The 17996-nt window shown below is 24.7% G+C and overlaps 1 protein-coding gene across 3 annotated transcripts; it reads left to right on the plus strand.

The window, feature by feature from the left end:
• Window positions 1-771: 771 nt before the first annotated feature.
• Window positions 772-16612, plus strand: LOC113551623 (sialin-like). 3 transcript variants are annotated; one of them, XM_026953971.1, is made up of 12 exons: window positions 772-886; window positions 7811-7888; window positions 7950-8015; window positions 8152-8330; window positions 9081-9314; window positions 13184-13271; window positions 13347-13570; window positions 13662-13817; window positions 14089-14221; window positions 14871-15109; window positions 15178-15319; window positions 15744-16612. In XM_026953971.1, exons 3-12 carry the CDS (start codon window positions 7967-7969, stop codon window positions 15755-15757), a joined length of 1458 nt encoding a protein of 485 aa, XP_026809772.1. In that variant the 5' UTR covers window positions 772-886; window positions 7811-7888; window positions 7950-7966; the 3' UTR covers window positions 15758-16612. The 3 variants fall into 3 exon arrangements, with proteins under 3 accessions (XP_026809772.1, XP_026809774.1, XP_026809773.1); XM_026953973.1 differs by lacking the exon at window positions 772-886 and adding an exon at window positions 1978-2094; XM_026953972.1 differs by lacking the exon at window positions 772-886 and adding an exon at window positions 7630-7751.
• Window positions 16613-17996: the final 1384 nt, after the last annotated feature.

A 17996-nucleotide genomic window follows, 5' to 3' on the forward strand; every position in this document is an offset into this window, starting at 1 on the left:
AACAAATAATCAAACTATAAATATTAATAAAAGTAAAAAATAATTAGTTAAATAATTGATTAGTCTTAATGTATTAAAAATGTTTATTATTAAACAGGACATAGTGTGGTGGGTCATGACCCTATGACACCATCTACGAGTATCTATATCATCATACCTACTGTATGCCATTGATAATGGTTTATGGTATAGTTAAAGTCCCAATATTTTTATTTATATCGTAATATAATTTATTTATGTGCAATTCGAATACGGTATTAATATATTTTATATTTATTATTATTCTGAAACCTTTTAATTTCGTTCATAAAATGTGCATCTGATAGTATAAAATTACCTATTTAAATAAATCATAATATATTAAGTCTAAAAAAAAAAAACGATAACAACAATATTAAACAATCATTTAAATTCTTGAAAATATCCCAAAAGATTAAAAATAGTATAATAGAGGTTCCCATAGAATAATTTCCTATAATGCATCCGAAACACCAGTGTTAAATATATGTACCTAATTTAAATAGGTGCGTTATCGTATATTTTATTGATATATTTTGTACTTTTACTGTAATAATACACACATATAATTATTATATAAAATATGTTAACCGAATAAAATAATATAATATTATTATACGTACATAATCATAACATGCAACTTTATTCAGTAAAATTCAACTGTTATCATTATTGTTGTTTAATTAATATGTTTTTAATCGAAAAGTAATCAACGAAAAAGTGGTGGAAACAATTTCTTTACATATTCCGATGCCATCATGTCTGTGTAGTAACTAGCAAACCAAGTTCAGAGTTCTATTTAGTGGTTTTGTTACAAACAGTCGTCACGTGCCCATTGCTCAGACTGAACGCTTTGCTTGTATGCTGGGTAAGTTTATTATTATCAATCATTTAAAAATTAGAAATGCATACAAATATGATAAAGGGTAATTAATTACTATTTTTTCCAAGATTATAATTATTTTATTTTATTAATTAATACCTATTTAATTAACTTTTAATGTGAATAGAATGTATAAATTAATAATCATGTAATATAACATACTTTATGCTAACTCGACATGAAGCTTTATTTAAAATTACCTAATTAATTTAAATGTCAAAATGTTATATTTTTGGATTTAAAAATATTGTACTTTATAAAATATAGAATGAAAGGGTATATTTATAGTTAAAGTTAAAAACATACAATTGTTCGTAATAAATTGTTTGCATTAGTGACTTTTTTTATGAGCAAATTAAAATATTAAATATTTAAACGTTTGTTAGATAATTATCATGTATTCATGTGACCATATTAATATTTTGATAATATTTCTATAATTATACCAATCAATAGTATAATTGTATTTATTTTGATAATATTTAATAGTTGATAGTTATATGAATTAGTTTAAAAATTAGATTCAATTAAATGGTATTGATAAAAAAAAGTTATATTTTTATATCAGTTTATTGAAATTAAATATAAGTTTATACAAACTTGTTATTCTATTAAAATATACTAAATAATAATATATTGTTTTTGTTTATTCATATATTTTTATTTTATCCAAAAAAGATTATTTTAGGTGTAGGTTCTTTAAAAATAGTTAATATTATTCTAATTTTTATAGTAGCGGTTTTTAATAACTTTTTTAAATCGTCAATGATCAAGAAATTTAAATTTTACTTTTAATTTATGTACCCCAAGACCAAGATGTTTTAATTAAGCACCATATTTAAAAAAACATGAATTTATAAATACATAGGTATTTGTTTAGTTAGAATTAATATCTGTATTTTTTAATACAATAAGTAAATATGACTACAGATTATTAGATTTATAACATTATATATTATACAACAATAATAAATAAACATGAAATATACATGACGATGAAAACCATTCGTTATAGATACAATTTTTTAGAAGAGAATTTGTAATTAAGATTCTAATTTAAGGAATTTTGAATCTAGTTCAGTTTGAGGTGATGGGAAGGTTATTGGGAAGAGTGCACGAAGTAAGAAGAAAGTTAAGAGGATTTAGATAAAGCCTTATCTAGTTTAGAATGAAATTTATCGTAGTATTTGTTGGTAAGTTCGTCAACCCAACGAGTTTTAATTTTTAAACTTTTTATTTAGACGGTTATCGGCTATTTTTTGTGTGCTGAAGAGTAAAGGGGCTAAAGATAAATAACTTGAAAACGTATTTAAAATATATTAATTTATCTTTGTTACTCAAAAAATATATTTTTGTATTATTCTATTTAGTTATATTAAATGCGATTTTCTGTAATTTTCAATTGAATTTTCTCATTAATAATATGTTGATTGACATTTTGTAACTTCGTAAGTAAAATATTTGGTTAGTACCTATAGTACTATATACAATTTAAAAGAATTCAAATTTTAGTCTCAAGTAAATTTAGATTACTTATCACTTGGGAGTTTAAAGTTATCCACATACCATTATAGTACATATTCACTAATTTGCTCACACATACATACACCAACCAACTATTATCATAGATTTATACTACAGATCTATAAGAAATTAGGAACTAATTAATTATTATTGGGTATGTCATTATTTTTAATTATGCATCGGAAATGAAGCCTATTAAAAAAAAATACAACGTTTATATCATTATTGTTCATTCAGTATAATATAAATTTAAATAAACGATAGTGTTTTTAATTTCAAAAACTAGTTATTATAAATTAAACAACGATGGTTTAAAAAATATTTTAAACTTGTAGTTTTTCTTTCTGATATTCGCTATAATCGTGTATGACGAATACAGACATGTATTGGCGAAATTCAAATTTAAATGCATATTAATATATACTTATATATACATAAGACTATTAACAAATTTGAATACAAAATATAGAATTGTAGGAGATGTCTCAGACGTATTGAACTAACTTGCAGTAAATTCTGCATAATTTATAAAAGATAGTATTAAAAAACCAGGTTTTAATGTTCCTTTTATTTTATTCATATTATACACAATAATAAATAAGTACTTACCTATAGTGTTATAGATCTTATAGTATAAAAGTATTTTTAATTAAATAACTTATTATTTACAGCTACCGGTTATACTAAATATAACAAAATCTTGAACGTAAATATATATATATATATATATAATATATTTTACCTACATATTTATAAACATTATTGAATATTTTAATATTCAAATTAGGTTGAGGTTAATCATTATTATTTTGTTGGACATCTATCAATGTAATAACTAATAAAATATAATCTTATGTTTTTATGAATAGATGCGGTAAGTGAATTTTTATTAAGGAGGACAGGATCACTTTAATGTCCTTGAGTCAAAAAAATATTCGAGCCACGATAACGAAAGACTTAAAATTAGCAATTTGTCATTGTAATATTTTCTTGATTATCGTCGTGATCTCTCATCTCCGGCTGTTATCGATGACTATTCGTATTATATAAAAAATAACATAAACTAGTGACATTATTAGGACTAGGAGGAATCTATTATATAATATTAAATATTAATATATTATATATTTTAATTAATACCGTAACAGACAAAACTTATAAATACAGTGTTGTGCTTAAGTAATAATAATTATAATTATTATTCTGTTGGTATTCAATTATGATTTAAATATTAGTTTTTTAATTAATTTATAGATAGATGTACCTATATTTTGTTTTTAAATAGCAACATTAATTTCTGTTAGAATTTCTTATTGTTTTTTCATCAATGTGCATATTTATTGCAAATTTAATTTGAAGAATTTTATCAAGACGATGAAAAATAGTCTTACATACTCATTCTATATGTCAAAAGTAAACTATTAAATTACCTATATATAGTATTGAATATATTACATAATTATTATTTATATATATTCAAGTTTAATGTAAAAAAAAAAAAAGAAAATTAAAAATTAGGATAACGATTAAATGAAATATTATATTAAACTACCTATCTATGTATTATGATGCAAAAATATGTTTATTATCATTGACTTGGGCAAATGACGCCCTGAAAAACATAATTTATTTTATAATACCCGTTAAATGTTGTTTAATAAGAACTATTATAAAGTAATACTTTGATGTATGCAGAACTGGCTGCAACTACTTTATATAATACTATTATTTATTAGTATTGTAATGTGTGCACTGTACTCGTATATAAACCTTATATTATTTAAAACAGAATGTACAATTTGCATTTTTAATAATAATAGCCACTAGGTATATTTTAATAACTATTATATTTCATATATAATTCACTTCACTTACATAACTATTGATGTGATTCGTAGTTTTAACATACGATACTTTTACCATAAAAAAATATGAAATCCTTTAATGGTATTGTTGAATATATCGATCAAGAGAAATGTCAATAGATATTATACATATGAATTATGGCAACTGTGGTCATACCATAATCGTAAGAGATCATGTCATGAATAAGGTTCACTGTTATTTTTTTTTCTTTTCTCTTTTTATAACGAGTGGTATCAAATTAATTTTGATCTTCGCCTTCTCACGCCTTTTAAATGTAACATATTATATTATACCATACTGCTATTATACCTATTTGTCGCTTTATGAATGGATAATTGAGCAGTTATTGCATTTAATCTACTATAATATAGTCGTTATTGACTAATACAAGCAGTCACATCAGTATACATGTAATGGTAAACCGTGTCAAGGCGATATTTAGCCGGTAGCACTACCCCAAAATTATAGAAATAAATTATCATGAATGAAAGACGAACAGAATGCTAATCCACTATTTATAGCTATAGGCCATAGCAGTACGAATAAGTATATACAATTTTCAACTTCTAGATCATAAATAATACGAAGTAAGTTAAAAATTACAAACACGTTTATATTAGCCATGGATTAATTTTAAAAAAAAAAAAGCATTTGGTCAACATATTCAGATATTTTTATTATTAAAATAATAGTATTCATTAAATTATTGAATAATTTATAATTAAGTGTGAAATTATTTTTTAAATCAGATCATAAACATGCCTAAATTACAAGTTATTTTGAACGTGGACGGATAAATATTATATTAATAATCCCAATATGTACAAGTTTGAATTACATATTTGGATCATAGAAATAAATAGACGAATCGTATAAAAATTAAAAATTGAATCGAAAAAATTGTAAATATTCTATGTTATTTAGGCAAATAGGATCATTGATTTCTTAGTCAAAACATAATACACGAAATGGCTTTGATTCAAAATTGGTGATGTTGTACATTTTAAAAGTGATGACTGTTTTAAAGAAATGAAAACAATTTACTACTACGATGATTAAAAAACAAAATTATAGGCGATTATTGTAATCAATAACATTATGAGTAAATTATGACTTAACATATTTTGTTATACTACACTTGTTAATATAGTTAGTAATCTTTTAGTTAAGTTTGCTTTTATAGCTCTAAACAATGTAAATCGTTAAACCTCTTACGATACCGTAATACTATGTTGTGTGTAATCATGTGCGTAAACAATTTTAAAATTGTGAATTGAAGAACGAACCATGTGAGGTGTGACACTGTGACTAATATTGACTTATTTTTGTCAATTCACCCTGAAATGACTTCATTTTACAAAATAATTCAAAAGGGTTATTATTATGTGAATAAACAAACACTACAATATCAAGTAAATAATAAACTTTAAACACATTATCATCCAAGTATAATTTTAATAAATTATAACAGAAGTATTATTTAAGCTCTTGATAATAAGTCATACTCGGGGAGGTTCTGATTGTTGTAGGTAAGCTAGAGTGAAAAATCCGAGTAAATAATACTTAATGTATAAATATCTAGGTAAATTTATCTGAATTGAGATTTTAAATATCGATGGTTTACTTATTTAGTTTTATTTTTATATACACGTCGTAGAATTTTATGATTTTCGAAAATGCTATTACTATCTAAGTGGTTACGACTTACGACAGTGAAAGCATTTTAAGCTTTTAAAATGTCTTGTATTATTTTTATTTATGAAAATTCTTACATTTTAATACAAATATAATTATGCGTATAAATTTCTGTATACCAATAATGTTTGCTTAAGTATTTTTATGAGGTGTTATCAGCTAAAAGATATTTATATAAATTTCATAGTTATATTCTATATGGCTGTATTTATGAGAAATATTCTTGAACATTTGTCTCATTCGTTCTTGTACATTCATACCAGTGCAAATCTCTTTAATGTTGTATTATTTCTAATTTAAAAAGAAAAAAATAATGATTAATTATTTTGAAAAATATAAAAATATAGCATAGTTTATGTCAAATATAAGTTGTTTTTCTAACGTTTACACCTACAACAATTTGTGAGCTATCAGTTTCGATTTAAAAAAAAATAATTAAAATACAATATAATAAATGTTGAGTAAAAATGTTTGACATTAAGTATTAAAATATAACACTTCATATTTTTATCAAAAATACACATAAAAAATTTGTTAATCTCACAGATATATATATATATATATCTGTGGTTAATCTATTTGTTTTAACCGAGCCATAGGTTGAATTCAATTTTATAATTTTCAGTTATATAATATTGTGCTTTATCTTATCCATGGAGTGAATATAAATTTATTATCGTATTATTTTTATAGATATAAAATCTGCAACTCATCTATAAAGATTTTTATTTCATGTAATACAGTGAAAACAATATATTTTTTTTTTTAAGAACTAAGAATAGTAAAAATATAAAACAATGTATATACAATTTTAGTATAAACATACTTACCTTCTATAAATATATTTTTGTGCAATAAAGTAACTCCCAGATTTATTTGCAAAATATAAAATTATCAGTAAGTATTAGTTAGCTTTTTAAGAAAATTGTGAAATATTCGTTAAACTGTGAACGTACTTATATAATATATATTGTTCATATTAAAATATACACTAAAATAATTATTGAGTAACAAAGTAATGCCCGATTACAGAAATGGATAGCTGTTAATAATCACGAATTTACCATTTAGAGTAGTATTTTTATTGTAGTTATAACTAAAAGAAAGTTTTGATTTATAGGAAATTAAAAATTTGAATTTCGATGAAATAAACATTTTAAAAGGAATAAAATGTTCACTCTTCGCGATCTAATTATATCTAGACATATTTTATAAAAAATTTAATAATTTATAATTTTATAATATATAATATAATATAATTAGTTATCATTAGATTACATTCGCTTAAAACGTGTGGTCTAGCCGTATTACGATATTATTTTTGACAGGCATTTATATCGACGAAACTTTTTTTTAGTTTCATATTTTTTTACAATATATTATACAATGCAAATATGTTATGTGAAATAAAGAGAAAGAAAAGACCATCATATTTATGCATGATGTGAATTTTAGAATAAATTTAGATTTAGCCTTATGTTCAGATAGTAATAGTAATGTTCATTATTATAAACACTTTTTTTTATATTTTACTGTCACAAATACTAAATGCAAATTTTGTCATGTATGACCTACGATTGTCATTGTTTAAAACGATAAGGTCGACAAATAGATTTCTAGTTACCGGGGACGGGGTTTTATACTGTTTAACTATGTTTGCTATTACCACGCTGATGCTGTAGGTACATCATTATCTGCATAATATATACACACTGCATATTTAATTCATTAGTCGTCGTTCAACTATACTTTTACTTGCTTTGAGGTTTACGACATTTCTATCGATAGCAACAATTTTATTTTACTTTATATTTTTTTTTTTAGATTGGTTATATCTACTTATTGTTTTGTCTGGACAAAGCACAATTGTATGATCCCGTATATTTTTTAGCAAGTTTGTGGGTAAGACCGATTTTTGTACTTTTTTTTTTAGATTTATATTAAATGTATATACATTTTTCAGTAACAAAAATCACCACCATGGATTCAAAAAATAGAAGGCCTTCAGAATCGAGATCGATTATAGACAGTTAGTTATATAAATATTATTTATACAAATGTACCAATTACATACTATATTATATAAATGGTTTTCGATTAAAATATTATACTATAAATAACAATAACAATTATTCTTTATCAAACCGTACTATTTTATTTAATAGGTGCTTGTTCAAAGCGATTTATAATAGCCATCATGGGATTCATAGGCATTGCTAATGCATATGCCATGCGATCGGTACTGAGTGTAGCAATTACCGAAATGGTAGAAGACATCCACAAAACAGCTATAGACCCTAATGGGTGTCCAGGACCGATAAAAAATACAAATACGACGAACCCAGTATGTTAATTTGTTTTATAATTGTAATATAATAAAACAATAGTCGCTAACAAAATGTAAAAAACTGATCTGGAAACAAATCTATAATATGATATTTGGCTTCGATTTTCTCACCTCGGCGAAAGTCAATGTTGTGTCATGTGTACATTTGAATCATTTGAACATTTTCGTATTAAGCAACTGATTGTAAATAATTAATATATACCGACTTCCAATATTACTGGACTCATAAAAAAATGTATACCAAAATTAAAACATAATGGACATTTAATAAAGACCAGCCACCTAATGAGTATGAATAATTCAGTATATTAAAATGTCTAATGTTAATATCAAAAGAATATACTATATTCAAAGTCATTTATTCGACAATATTAACGTATATTAAGTTATGTGAAAAAAATTTGTAGGTACCATTAAATGTTCGTGCGAATGAACTAGTGTTACTCAGCCGACTTTTATTTAATAGAATCTATGAAAAAAATACCCAGTAAAAAGGGTTCAAACACTAATTAACATTCGCGTATAAAACGAATCGTACGTAAGTTAAGTTTATGCAGTTAAATGTACTTTGAGACAAATGTGAATAGAGAACATAATATAAACTTAATGTAATAAAAAAATGTAAATTGATATAATATAATTTTACATACAAGCCGTCTAATACGATTAAATTGGTTACTTTTTTGATTTGTTTAAATAATTTAAAAGTATTTTGTTCTAATATTATGTTTGTATGTTCCTTTACAGAACGCTGAATTTGATTGGTCTGAAACACTTCAAGGGCATATACTTGGTGCTTTCTACTATGGATATGTATTTGCACAGATACCAGGTGGTATATTGGCACAAAAATATGGTGGAAAACACGTGTTTGGCGTCGGTATTTTCCTGACCGCAGTACTTACACTATTGACACCACTTGCCGCCAGGATTGGTCCTGGGTACATGATTGGTGTTAGAGTACTTGAGGGTATTGGCGAAGTAAGTGTCATTAAGAATTTAAGACGAATAGTTCTAATTACGATTTTGTGTTCGAAAGAATAATTGAGAGTACGTTATAACTTGATACTGTTACGGTTATGACTTTTGTTACGGAGTTGACAGACTGCAGTCGAATGTGACAACAAAACTGTTCTTTTGCGTGAAATTTACTATGATTTCTAGTAAATAAATATACTTTATTATTTTATAAATTTATATATATATATATATATATTCATAAATTATTGTATAATTTATGATAAAATGAGATTATTTCCTAGACAATATACTTACATTTCAATCTTTTAAATTAATATATTTGAAACAAAATAGTTTGTTATAATTTTTTTTCCCGAGCAAGTCCCGAGCAGTGATAATATATAAAATAATCGTATACAAATGCACATGGGGGGGGGGAAATGTAATCTATTTAATAAATAAAAATAAAAATGTGGGTTATTATTGGTATAGTATAATCATCATTATTATTAAGTAAATACAGAAAAGATGATAACCTCTTCGATTTGAAATGTCATAATAGCAACATTGCACACATATATAGAATAAATTCTAAAATTAATTTGCTTGATAGTAATATTAAAACAATGCAATGAATAATAATATTTATAATAATAATTATGATTTATAAGCTAATATTAAGTATTTTAATTTTATTTAAGATTTAGTTTTTGTTTAGTTTTAAAATATTAATCGATAAGTATTGATAATTATAGCACCTAATATGTGTGTGTGTGTGTGTGTGTGTGTGTGTGTGTGTGTGTTATGTAAACATTTTTGAACCTAATTAATCTATATTATACCTATTATAAATAAAAATGATCAAGATCACTTTATAATTTAATAATAAGTTATACACTGTAAATACTTTGGTTAATATTTTACTAATTTATCGTATAATTTTATAGTTGTAAGCATTCTCTGGCTCTCTGTTAAACAAATCATCGACATTACTTATTCCTATTGAACTGCATCATACTCTAAAAATATATAAATGGAAATTCACCTACTAATCTAAAATCCACGTCTTCTAGGTATAATTTATTAAACACGTTTCTAGGTGTTCACCGTGATGATAAATACAAAATAGTATAATTTTTTTATACGATACGTGTGAATATTCCGTTGACCGGCGGCAAATCATCATGCAATCGAATATATTTCGAAAAGTCATTCGATTAAGCTTAGTATTACTCATTATGATCTAATAAAAAATAATTATAAATATTTAAAACATTTTACACTTAGACGAAAAGTCACTATGCAATTTTTTTTAAATTTTAATTTTAGTTAAAAAAATAGAAAATATTTGTTTAATTTCCCAGAATATTATTTAATAAATAACCATTTAACTAGTATCTATAATAATTTTTGAAGAAATAACTTAGAAATCATTTTTACCGAGACAAAATTATTAAACAGTTTAGGTGTTTAAAATCAAAATGCCAGTATTTTGACGTTGAATGATTCAAATTAAATTCAAAAATATAAATCACCGAATTTGAGTATAAAATGAATCCCAGTTTAAAATTAATTTGAATACAAAACTGTAGAAGTATTTTTGACTAAAATATAGATAAATTCGAAATTCAACCTAAATAGTAAAATAAAACATTTAAAATTATTGATGGATAGAATGGTAGTCTTCTTCTTACTAAAATATAAAATGTCATCACGAATTTGGATTTCATTTGTTTTTAATTTAAAAACAACTAACTTGTACTTGTACACATCCTTATAAAGATTCAAAACAGCAACAATAATAATTATTATTATGTATTTTATCCGGAAACAGTGAATTGAGTTTATGAAACAGTACAATAATATGTAGTATGAGATAAATACTTAATAGGTGCGATTCATTAAATAATTGTTTTTATAGTTAAGAGGTCATGGTTTCGTTACCTACGCGATAAGTCAAAAAAAATTATTGTTTTAATGAGTTTATTATTTTGGATTGGTTAATTACATCGCGAATTATAAAATATGCTTTTACCTATGTGATTTTTATACGTAATGGTTTCTTATAATTAATATTTTATAAGAGCAAATTTAGTTTTTTTAATTTTTTTATTCAAATACAACAATTTATTTAAATTTCGAAACATGATTTTTAAGCCATGAATATTTCAGTAAATATTTGAATTTGTTGTTTTCTAAACCGTTTTAGTAATCAGTTTTTTCAATTACTCACTTGGGAAACCTTGAATAAATTGTTTCCTAAAATTAAAGTGTATTTTTTTTCAAAAATTTATAACAATGTTTTAAACTTCTAACAATAATCAGGTCAAAATGTGTATAAGTATATGAGCTAGGTAACTTGGTATTGAAAATTAAGTATATTTTTGTATGTTGCAACTCGACAAGATTCTTAAACTTTAAATAAATAATTATAAATCTGTGCAGTAAATGGCACCTATATATTATTGTGTTTGTAATACATAAATTATTTTTGCTATATGTGATTTTCAAAAAATAACTATTTTGTTTTCTAGAGTATAATTTTTTATCAATTAATTACATTATACATATGGCGTTATTTATTATCATTCGAATATTGTCGTATATCATACATTATATAAATTAATTTATGGTACAAGAATTAAACACCGGAAATCGTATCACTGTTTAAATTAAATTTTATTTGTTTATATGAAATTAAAATAGTATAGAACATTGTAGTTTTCGGTTTATATTAATATTATTTTTGTCTAATTCATTATACTTAAAAAAAATATTTATAAATATATTATGAATTTCTCATACATTTTTCTTACCAAAAATAAAATATATCGAGATTACATAATTACAATTTATTGATCATATTGGGTAGACGGATAGTTAAACGTATAATAATTATTTCTTTTCTAACGAATTTCGTCATAGTTCAAAAAATAATTAATCTAAAAACTTAAAATATTCCATGATTAAGTATTCACTATTTATTTCAAATATAAATTTTTATACACAATAAAATCTTCAAAATACTTGTACTAATTTTAAGTTATTTATTCTAGGAACATATTTTTTTCGGTGTTTTTTGATATGGGGTATTGATTTATAAGTTAATAACAATAATATATGATTTCATACGATAGGCGTTTTTTTTTTTTTTTTATGAAAAATTATATTTATGTATTTATCCATCTAAAATTAGCTTGGCCTCTTTCCTGCCGGTTTCCAGGATAAAAGCAGTATTTATTATGTTATTAGCACTTTCACGGAATATAATATGCTCGGCTCATTAGATCCTTTGACTTCTAATGTAGTTCTTAACACTAAACTGGGAGTATACCAGTTTTCTCCAACAGTTTCTTGTTGACATTTTTATTTTACTTACTAGTATTTACATCTATAGCTTTGGCCCACGGATCATCCACCAAATTTTATTTTCAAACGTGCTATGTCTTCGTTTTATTGTGCTCGTAGACATTATGTTTTGTATCCATAGGTCAATGTATCCCTTACTGTTGTCGTGTACAGTCTGGTTTTTATCTTTTCGATGTTGATGCGAAAGACATTCTCTCCAACTTTGCTATCCGAACTCTAATTTTTCGTGACCAGTCGTTTTTTCTATCTATATAGACATATACTTTGCAATTGGAACTCATTGCATTTTTCATAGTTCCCTTTAAAAGGACAGTTCTATCTAGCGTAATATATGTACGTTTAAAAATAAATAACTCAACTTCGCCGATTTTATGTAATTATTTCATGTTTGTAATTAATATTTGGATTAATATTTAATAAATTTATTTATTTTATATTAACATCATGAACAATAAAACGTGATAATTCTTTATGAGGCTTTGTAGATATGAATATATGATACATGATTGTGTTTTTAACAGGGCCCTACTATTCCAGCAATGAATGCTTTGTTGGCTCAGTGGGTGCCTATCAATGAACGATCACGTATAGGATCGTTTGTATTCGCAGGTAAATATTAATTGAATATAATATATTATATATTATTGAACGATCAGAAGTTAAAAGTTTAACTATTGTTATCAGGAAATATGATTGGAACGATTGTAGCTCAAAGTTCCGCTGGGTATTTACTTAAGGTAACCGATGACAATTGGCCACTGGTGTTTTATGTTTGTGGCGTTGTAGCGCTGATTTGGTATGTTTTTTGGAATTTCTTGGTATACAGTTCACCGAGCGAACATCCTTCAATAACCGACTACGAACTTACATATTTAGAACGTCATCTAAAAGGAGTAAATAAAAATAAGGTAAACGTTCATTTTTCGTACACATAATGTTAATATTATTACAACTGTATTCGAATGTACGGGTCCCAAACTTACATTTACTTCTTTTCAGAATAAATTAAAATCTACACCTTGGTTGTCAATGTTGTCATCAGGTCCCATGTGGGGCTTAATGATAGGTCAAATCGCACACGACTGGGCTCTATTCATGATAAATGCTGATTTGCCGAAGTATATGAAGAGTGTCATGAAATTTTCTATTGCAGAAGTGAGCATTTAAAATAAATATACAATAATTAAATTAAACTTTTATAATAATTTTAAATTTATAGTATTTTTATTTTATACAACTGCAAAGATAGAATAAAACTTATAGTTTTTAAATTACTGTAAATTCTATAGTTGGTTCTATAGATACTTAAATACTTTTCTTACGAATAAACTTGATATTATTATTCTATATATTTTACAATACATTTTTTTTAGTATATTTTCTGAAAACAGCGATCAAACAATGTAAATATATTTAATTTGTTTAGACCGGTGTATGGAGTTCAATGCCGCATGTCTTAATGTGGGTTTTTGCCATATTAACAGGATGGTTAAGTGACTATTTGATATCTAACGGAAAATTGGGAATATTACAACAAAGAAGATTATTTTCGACCATAGGTATCATGATACTTTTATTTATTACAGATGCGTTTTTAATTGTGTTTAAATTTATAGAATGTTACATATTGAATACATATATTAGTTATAACCTATTTAAAATTATATTTAGTACAAGAAAATCGTGTTTTATAAATGGAGATTTAAAAAATAAAAAATTCAATCTGAACTTTACAAACTGGATATAGTTGAAACTACTAAATTGTTTTAGGTAAATGTAGGTATTGTATTTTAATACTTCAGTTAATTTTTTATTTATTAATTTTACATAAAACACGACTTCACACGTAACATAATACAAGTCAATAATTTTTACACACTTCGTTTAAGTTGAACTTGTATTAGAAATGTTAAATAATTAATTTTTTACTTTCAGTGTAGATGATGAAGTGAGGTATGTTCGTAATTTAAGTAATTTTATATATTTATTTATGTTATTATGATGAACATATGAATTCATAGGTAAACTTAAAAATACCTTGAAATTCTACACGTGGTACTTTTGTCGACTGATGAACAGTTGTTAAGTGTGTGAAATATTTGTAATTTTCAAATTTATACTTTATTTCTTTGATAAAATCCATCTAAATAGTTCTCAATATCCTTTAATCGATTTATAATCGACCTTAAACAATTTGGAATTTTTTAGCTTGTATTGGACCTATGTTGGGCACATTAGCAGCGTCATATGCCGGTTGCGATAAGATAAAAGTAGTCGTTCTATTTACCGTCGGTATGGCCACTATGGGCTTCTTTTATTCGAGCATGAAAGTTAACGTGATGGATTTGAGTCCAAATTATGCTGGTCCTGCAATGGCCATGGTGAACGGAGTTGGAGCTGTTGCTGGAATCGTTTCTCCTCCCCTCATTGGATATTTAATACCAAATGTAATATACGATGAAGATTTTTTTGTTGTTCATTATTTTTTACTGTTGTTAACAAATTTTATTTATAGAATACCCTATTGGAATGGCGTAATGTGTTTTGGATTAGTGGTGGTGTAGTAATCGTAGCAAACTCGATATATTTGGTATTGGCCTCGGCATCCATACAGTGGTGGAATGATCCGGTACCGACTTCTGAGACTGATGATGGTGGTGAGTAATATATTATAAAAATTTATTTTACTAAATTTGCGTTTTTCAATTCAAATATTTTAGTAAATAGTTATGAATGTTTTCACACATCAGATAATCTATTGAACGTCCTAATATAATTCATATTATCAGTAAACATTTGTTCTTATTTTATCCCATTTATTTTTGTATATTTTAAAAATAATTATAAAATAATATTGTATGCAATTATAATACTAAATAAATCAAAATATTTTTAATTTTTTAAGTAAATTTGTAATAAAATATTTCATTTGGTTTTATTTTATAATAATATGTATTATAAATTTGATATGTTTTGAGCAAAAAAACATCTGATATTTATTTTGTACAAATAAAAATTATAGCATACACGTTACATACATTTTAATAAATACATATTTATGAATTTTTTCAAATGTTCCAGATACTGATTTATAAGAACTGTGTTTCTTGAGAAGTGTGTGTTCAAACAGCTGAAAACATTATTACGAATGTGATACGCGGGGACAGTGTGACTATATTATATTATGCAATCAAGTTTAATATTGAAATATTAATAATACATAGATAATATGTATTATATACATATATTTGATTCGATGCGTTGGTAGTTGATGTTTAAATTGTTGAAATGCTACAGCAGTGGAAATAATTTTAGACGTGAATTGATTTTTCATAATTATAAAAATATATTATAATTAATTTAGACTTTTCAATTATACTTGAGTCATTTAAAATATAAGTATGAATTTTTTTTTTTTTTAAGTTACGATAAGTACGTGATTGATACTTTTATATTATATATAACTCATCATAATTGTTCAAAGCATAATTGAAATTTTATTTTATATAACATAAAAAATTTGTATGAAAACGTTTCTCTAGTCATAGTTGTTATAATTTCAGACTATGTACGTAGAAATACATTTACGTAAATGTAATATTTGTTGCCTACATATTTGTGTTAATAATTAAAATGACAGTTCCCTTATGGTTTGCATCGAATCGAACTATAAGTTGTAAATCATCATACGTCCATACTGACATTTTCACGTAAGATAATAATAATTTAAAAATACATCATATAACTTTAGAGTAGTTAGTTTATTGAATTTACTTTATATTTTCATGAGTTTGAACTCATATTTTATCAGTCATAATTCGTAATATTTTCATTGCGAATCATTTTGTTAGTTAAATATTATTGTAATATAAAATGTATAGTTACTATTGATTAACGTGTTCATAATCTTGAATCATAATATTCGTAACTGACTTTGAATAGAAATGCTTTATTATATTATATTTAATAACTCAGCAAAAATATTTAAGTAGAACTTACATTTTGTTAACCTAATATTATTTCTTTGTAGTAATGTAATAGTTTTAAGTTTGTACCTGAATAAATATTTAAAAGTGTAAATGTATGTTCACATTTTACATTTTAGCAATGTGCTATCTACACAAATTATGTTATAGTTGTCGAATGAAATACTATTGTTTTAATATTAAACAGTCATTGTAATTGGTGAATAGTGTAATATTTAGCCCGTCTATCTACAGGCAAGTCAATAGTTTAACTTACACGGGGAGTAATTTTTATCCTGATTATATGGTATTACTTATATGTGTATTTAATTTCTTGGTATTGTTATTCGTAGGAATATATGCGTGATTTATACACGATATTTAATTCTACACAATATAGTTTTGAATCTTATTTACACTCATCATATCTTATTTTAAAATTTTGTTTTTAGTATTGATTTGTCTCTGATTTCCATTGATTTTTATGATTTTTAATATATGTAATAACTAATAACACTAATGAAAATTAACGACCATAGCCGTATCAATCATAAATTATTTACCTTAATCATTTAAGTATAATGATTATGAATAAAAACTTATAATATACATTGTAAAAACAGTATAAGCCGAAAAGACAAATATTTAAAACGGCGCTTCGGGTAGGCAATTTAGTAATACATTTACTGAACGGATCGAAAAAAATGTAGTAATTTAGTGTAATGATGTGATTTTCTGTTTTGAAGTTTTGAATAGTAATATGTCTATTACATTACACACAATTATTATCGGTATTTATAGTAACATTATTCGTTGGCGAATACATATGATATATCTCATTTCTAAATTCCTTGCAATATACAAAAGATATATCCATGGTCCAATGTCTCTAGCACCTCAACTTAACACATTTGTAACTTCTTAAAGTTTTTGGTATAAGCAATGAATGTTGAGGTACAAATCAAATGAACAAAATACAATCGATCGTTCTTTTTTTTTTTTTTTACTAAAACTATAATGCCTGCTGATGAATAATACAATGCAAAGTCATTGGTTTAAAACCTTTTTTTTCACAACTCGCAAATATCTGTCCAATTAAACCTTTTTTTGTATCACATATTTTTTCCACCATCAGTAGTGATACATTTCAAATTTTCCCACTTCAAATTACACTCTAAAAATGATTTATCGATTACTTTAAATATGTCTATTCCTGTCATGGTTCCACGCATGCTATGTACAGACAGTAGTTCATTTGAAATTTTGAAATTTTTATTAACTCCACGAATAAATAAAAGTAACTGAGACGTATCGGATACATAACCTGACAATTCAAAACTATTACTAGTATCGTCTATTCTACGATTAA

The sequence above is a fragment of the Rhopalosiphum maidis genome, chromosome 2, assembly GCF_003676215.2.
Source record: "Rhopalosiphum maidis isolate BTI-1 chromosome 2, ASM367621v3, whole genome shotgun sequence".
Classification (NCBI taxonomy): Eukaryota; Metazoa; Arthropoda; class Insecta; order Hemiptera; family Aphididae; genus Rhopalosiphum; species Rhopalosiphum maidis.

What these genes read in the sequence shown, in the direction of transcription:
- LOC113551623 (XM_026953971.1), top strand. Translation starts at nt 7,967, where the DNA reads ATGGATTCAAAAAATAGAAGGCCTTCAGAATCGAGATCGATTATAGAC. An exon ending in TACTTGAGGGTATTGGCGAA is followed by an intron (nt 9,315 to 13,183) that starts GTAAGTGTCATT and finishes TGTTTTTAACAG; the next exon opens with GGCCCTACTATTCCAGCAAT. An exon ending in TGAAATTTTCTATTGCAGAA is followed by an intron (nt 13,818 to 14,088) that starts GTGAGCATTTAA and finishes TAATTTGTTTAG; the next exon opens with ACCGGTGTATGGAGTTCAAT.